The sequence below is a fragment of the Hoplias malabaricus genome, chromosome 18 (genome assembly GCF_029633855.1).
Source record: "Hoplias malabaricus isolate fHopMal1 chromosome 18, fHopMal1.hap1, whole genome shotgun sequence".
Lineage (NCBI taxonomy): Eukaryota > Metazoa > Chordata > Actinopteri > Characiformes > Erythrinidae > Hoplias > Hoplias malabaricus.
The window spans coordinates 28,751,615-28,757,624 of NC_089817.1; the positions used below are offsets into that span (position 1 = coordinate 28,751,615).

General features: G+C 41.5%; 1 protein-coding gene across 1 annotated transcript; it reads right to left on the minus strand.

Annotated features, from left to right (window-relative positions):
- Nucleotides 1-372: 372 nt before the first annotated feature.
- Nucleotides 373-4,931, minus strand: LOC136674906 (aquaporin-11-like). The gene is made up of 3 exons (XM_066651212.1): nt 4,226-4,931; nt 2,112-2,228; nt 373-1,692 (listed from the first exon to the last, which is right to left on the minus strand). Exons 1-3 carry the CDS (start codon nt 4,821-4,823, stop codon nt 1,610-1,612), a joined length of 798 nt encoding a protein of 265 aa, XP_066507309.1. The 5' UTR covers nt 4,824-4,931; the 3' UTR covers nt 373-1,609.
- Nucleotides 4,932-6,010: the final 1,079 nt, after the last annotated feature.

Consider the following 6,010-nt stretch of genomic DNA (forward strand, 5'->3'; position numbering starts at 1 on the left):
TCTCCGTGTCTGCGTGGGTTTCCTCCCGGTGACTGTCTGTGAGGAGTTGGTGTGTTCTCCCTGTGTCCACGTGGGTTTCCTCCGGGTGCTCCGGTTTCCTCCCACAGTCCATAAACACACGTTGGTAGGTGGATTGGTGACTCAAAAGTGTCCGTAGGTGTGAATGTGTGAGTGACTGTGTGAATGTGTGTGTTGCCCTGTGAAGGACTGGTGCCCCCTCCAGGGTGTATTCCTGCCTTTCGCCCAATGATTCCAGGTAGGCTCTGGACACACCGCGACCCTGAACTGGATAAGGGTTACAGATAATGAATGAATGAATGAATGAATAAAATGGATAGCAAAATAAAAGATGCAGTCATGGGTACTGTGCTTTATTTCATTGTTTATTGGTCCATCAATAATTCTAAATGCAATATGAACACATGTTCTGAAATATATTTGAGATATATTTCCCAAAAGATGATTAGAAGACAATCAAATATTCACCGTGTTAAAATAATCAACGGAGCTAAAGATGCAATTCAGACTCAATTATCTAAACTCAGTGTATCTGGGTCTGAATTACGTCTTTAAAAAATCCTGCAGTGCTGTGTTTGTTTGTATGTATTTATTTATTTAAAATACTGTAAACTGTAGACTACATGCAGGCCGGCTAGTTTCCAGTCTCTCCGAAAATGACAAATTGTCCAATTTTACAGCAGACTGTGGATAATACTATATAATGTTATTAAGGCATCATAAACATTTTTGAGTATATATTCAAAATATACAATGATTTTTATGTGGTGCATAACTGCTGAAAATGAGTCAAGTTAATTTGTCCAGCATGTAAAACGTTAAAGAAGGATAATATAAACATTACTCAGTTTAGAGTCACATATCTGAAAGGGCACTTCACAGAACTTACTCACTCATGTTTGGCAAACTACACATTCCCCACAAGGGGGCAGAGTTAAGAGTCAAATGGCTCTTCATGCTTCATAAAAGCAACGTTTCTCATCAGTCACAGGGTGTCTTTGTTTGAATTCTAATGTATCAATCCTCGGAAGACCAAAATTCTACTTCTGGTCCATGTTTTTATTTTTTGGAGTCCTCCCCAGTCAAGTTTTGACCCAGGCTTTTAAATAGCTAGCTTTAAATTTTCCAGGTAAAACACCAGTCACAGACTTCAGGTCCATTAATGTTACAGCTTGGACCCTCTGCAGTTATACATTATCTCTCACTCTCTCTCTCTCACACAAGACAGTTTAACATCAAAATGCTGTACACTGTAAAAAATTTATTGTAAATTTTACAGTAAAATACTGGCAGCGTAGTTCCCAGGCATTTACCGTATTTTTACAGGAACACTACTGTATTTCAAATTTACAGCATATTACTGTAATTGAATAATACAATAATTTACTGTAAATACTGTGATTTACAATAAAATACTGTAGCAGACTTGCTGTAAATTTACAGCATTTTTTTACAGTGTAGTTACAGGCTCCAGTACAAGAACACTGTGCATAAATAATTAAAATATCTCTGTAAATTAAAACAGAATTACTGACAATGCATTTCAACACTGAGGTAAAAGTTCCTTGCTTTTTTTCTCTTGGTCCCTTTATCATTGGATTTTCTTCATGCAGGAATTTCTCTTCAATAAACAAGGAATTATCCTCTCAAATACTGCTATAGCACTGGCCATACCTAGAAAAGGGGATCAACCAACATGTGTTAACACAGTAAACAAAGGTATAAAACTATTATAAATAATGTGGCCTGAGGAGGTAATTTTTCAGATTTTTTATGAAAACAATGTACATTATCACAGCGTGCCCCTGAATTGGATAGGCAGTTACAGACAATCAATAATACAAAGTACAATGTGTTCTCCAGGACGTGGAAGAATATGACCATCAAGGCTGCTATTATCAGTGTCCTGTCCAAATCTCGTTAATGCTGCAAAAGCGTGTTTTGGTGCCAGTCGAATCTTAAGGATTGAGATTATAATCAGGAATCTTTGAATAAAATCTGGAAATTTCTCTTTAAACACAGGTAGTACGCCACAACTTGCCCAAGTCGAGATATTCTGTTCAAGATAACAGAAGGAGTAAAGAAAGTCTTACCTAAAACAGGCCCCAACCAGAAGACAAATGCATACTCCAGAAAACTGTGTCCAGAGCAGGGGAACTGTATTGAAAATGCCAGTGCTGGGTTCATTACTGCCCCAGTGATACTGCCACCTGCAAAGATAAGAGTGCAGAGAACAGCTTAAAGAGGACACATAATACTTATATTATCTACCATTTTATTTTTGTCAGCGGCACGGTGGCGCAGCAGGTAGGTGTCACAGTCACACAGCTCCAGGGGCCTGGAGGTTGTGGGCTTAATTCCTGCTCCGGGTGACTGTCTGTGAGGAGTGTGGTGTGTTCTCCCTGTGTCCGCGTGGGTTTCCTTCGGGTGACTGTCTGTGAGGAGTGTGGTGTGTTCTCTCTGTGTTTGCGTGGGTTTCCTCCGGGTGACTGTCTGTGAGGAGTGTGGTGTGTTCTCTCTGTGTTTGCGTGGGTTTCCTCCGGGTGACTGTCTGTGAGGAGTGTGGTGTGTTCTCCCCGTGTCTGCATGGGTTTCCTCCGGGTGCTCCGGTTTCCTACCACAGCCCAAAATCACACATTGGTAGGTGGATTGGCGACTCAAAATTGTCTGTAGGTTTGAGTGTGCGTGTGTGTCTGTTTATTTTTTTTCCTTTAAGGTTCGTTTTCAGGGTTTCTGAGGTTTTACAAACAAAAGCACTGTCTTTTAATTTTGTCCAATTTCTCTTGAGAAGCCATCAGTAATTCACTAAGATTGGGAGGTTTTTCAACTGAGCTTCTCCTTTCTGTAGGTTATTTTGGCTTTAAGTTTGGGGCTGGTGTTTTAAAAAATATATATTTTTTAATGTCTCTCATACATCCTGAAACAACTTCCTTCAAGTCTTTTTGATCATGCGTAATGCCTTAGAACCCTTGGTAAAGTAAGAGTCACATATCATGACACAACCACCCCCATTCTTCACTGTTGTATGATGATCTGGAATAGATAAGAATCTTATTTCTGCAAAGATCACAGGCTGAATTACTAATTAATACCAAAGAGTTCTAGTTTAGTTCCTTCTGAGAACGTGGTATCAAAATGGATACATTCATTCTCCCATCTTCTGTAACTGTTTCATCTTTTTAAGGGTTGCGGGGGGTCCGGGTCCTACCCAGAATTCCTCACTCAGTGGTTTTAAGATTCTATTTTCTCTAAATGCTCACATGCCCATTTTTGCATGGAGCGTTTTAAATGGACATCACTGCTTACTGTTCTCTGCATACTTTCAGAAACACTCACTGTGGTGGTACCTTCATATTTGTACCTTTAGTTAGGAAACGGACCTGTACCTTATTCTATTATAACTGTAGTTTTAAAAATTGTGTTCATTTCATACACCCCATTTCATCTCCAGGATTTATATTATGTTCTTCTATTTAGCACAGATCTGTAATGAAATGTTACAAATATTTACCTCTCTTTCTGGAGATGATGGAGAATGTGATGTACACCACTGCTGTACCTTTAAAGGTACATTTACACTGTTTGTACACTGTTAAAAATTGCTGTAAATTTACAGCAAGTCTGCTACAGTATTTTACTGTAAATCACAGTATTTACAGTAAATTATTGTATTATTCAGTTACAGTAATATGCTGCAAATTTGAAATACAGTAGTGTTCCTGTAAAAATACGGTAAATGGCTGAGAACTCTGCTGCCAGTATTTTACTGTAAAATTTACAAGAAAAATTTTACAGTGTACCTATAAAATACCTCTGTCGTACATATTTTTCAGAGTGTAACTGTTGTTGTTGTTGTCCTGATGGCTTCTGTGTTACATTTCATAAAATTACTCATAGGGACACACCTACCCATGAACTTCACTGAACTTTCAAATTGCAGATTATCGAACCATTGTACTGACTGTGATGTCACAGATCTGGATCACAATCACCACGCCAACTCAATCCAGATCTACGAGATGGAGGTCTATCACTACAGAAAGCACAAGTTCACTGCTCTACAACCCAATTCTGAGGGGGGGGCTACACTTGGCATTGGGTTGCTGTCTTTATTCACATAAATACAGTTTTTTTCCCTCTTATTTATGAGTTCAAAGTCAAAAGACCCTGGAAATATGTGAAAACCGCTTTGTCCACCATTGGATACCTGCGTAGACGAGGGCTGTGATTACAGCTGCAATGATGTGGACTCTTAAATGTTCTCCAAATTTGCCAATATTAAGCACTACTGCTTGTATGACGAACACACAGCTCATTTCCACAGCAGCAGCCACTGGGAGAGAGGCGTTTATGGGGCTGGAGCATTTATATCCAACTGATTTGTGGCTGATGTGGAGGTCAGAGAGTCCAAAAGACCACAAACCCAGCGCGGAATAACGCGAAGTCCACGCCGCGCACAACTGGCACACAACCAGCGCCAGAGAGGCCGAGGGTCTCAAAGACCCCCGGTACAGCTGCTCCAGGGCCGAGGAAGGGTTACACAAAGCTCCACGGAAAGTAGAAACGTGGACTACGGTGATTAAATAAATAAAAGTCAGTCCAATGTAAGGCTCTGCTCGTCCGCTCTCTCCCAGCAGCTTCAGCTCCTGTGAGCATGCGCAGAGCTGGAGAGTGGAAAACACCTCAGCTATGTACACATAGTAATCCTTGTTGAAGGCTTTAAAAGATTTAGATATCTGCCTCCCAGCCTCACAAAACAGCACTATTCCCACGAGAACGACCACAGAGACCGCTATGTCCTCCATTTCTGAGGAAAGAAGGGCGTATACTCCTCTTCTTCTGCTTTTAAACCCAACTCGTCCTTCAGCTTTATGTAGAAAAGGTAAATAAAAAAAATGACTCGGATTTTGACCCACACGGAAGTTAGGATCACAGCCTCAACTTTGCATTCCTTGTGAGGTGCACAAAACTAACTCAAGAGGGCGGACAAGACTCGTTTAGTGTTGTTTAATGAACAATTTCCAAAATCGCATACTGTAATGAGAGGACTTTTAATAGTGGTGCACTCTACTGGTTTACAATCTTTTGAATATGACACTGTCGTATTTTGTAGGTCGTTCAGGCCTGACGTTTTAGGTTCTGAAGAAGCTGGGTTCCATTTTGTGGGAGTATGTATACTACTGTGTCCTTGAGATGTATTATGTCGGCATGACAAAAACGGAATGTGCCTTTAAATACAAGTATTACATTTAGTTAACCACTTCCTCAGTTTGATAATGAGTTCATTCATTCATTATCTGAAATAAGGGTGCGGGAGTCCGGAACCCACCTGGAATCAATGGGTCCGAGGCAGACACACGCTGGACAGGGTGGCAGTCCACACGCTTATTCACTCCCAAACTCACATCTGTGGACATTTTCACACACTCACCAGGTCACTCACATCCTTGGACATATTTACACAGCCTTTCCACCTACCAGTGTGTGTTTGGACTGTGGAAGGAAACTGGAGCACCCAGAGGAAACCCACGCAGACACAGCGAGAACACATCACTCTCCTCACAGACAGTCACCCGGAGGAAACCCACGCAGACACAGGGAGAACACACCACACTCCTCACAGACATTCACCCGGAGGAAACCCACGCAGACACAGAGAGAACACACCACACTCCTCACAGACAGTCACCCGGAGGAAACCCACACAGACACAGAGAGAACACACCACACTCCTCACAGACAGTCAACCGGAGGAAACCCACGCAGACACAGGGAGAACACACCACGCTCCACACAGACAGTCACTCGGAGGAAACCCACGCAGACACAGGGAGAACACACCACACTCCTCACTGACAGACCCTGGAGCTGTGTGACTGCGACACTACCTGCTGCGCCACCGTGCCGCTCTTATTGAAATAATGTTACATTACATTTTAAATAGCAAACATTACTTAAAAATACTTACGACAGCAATCCATTGTCATTTCAA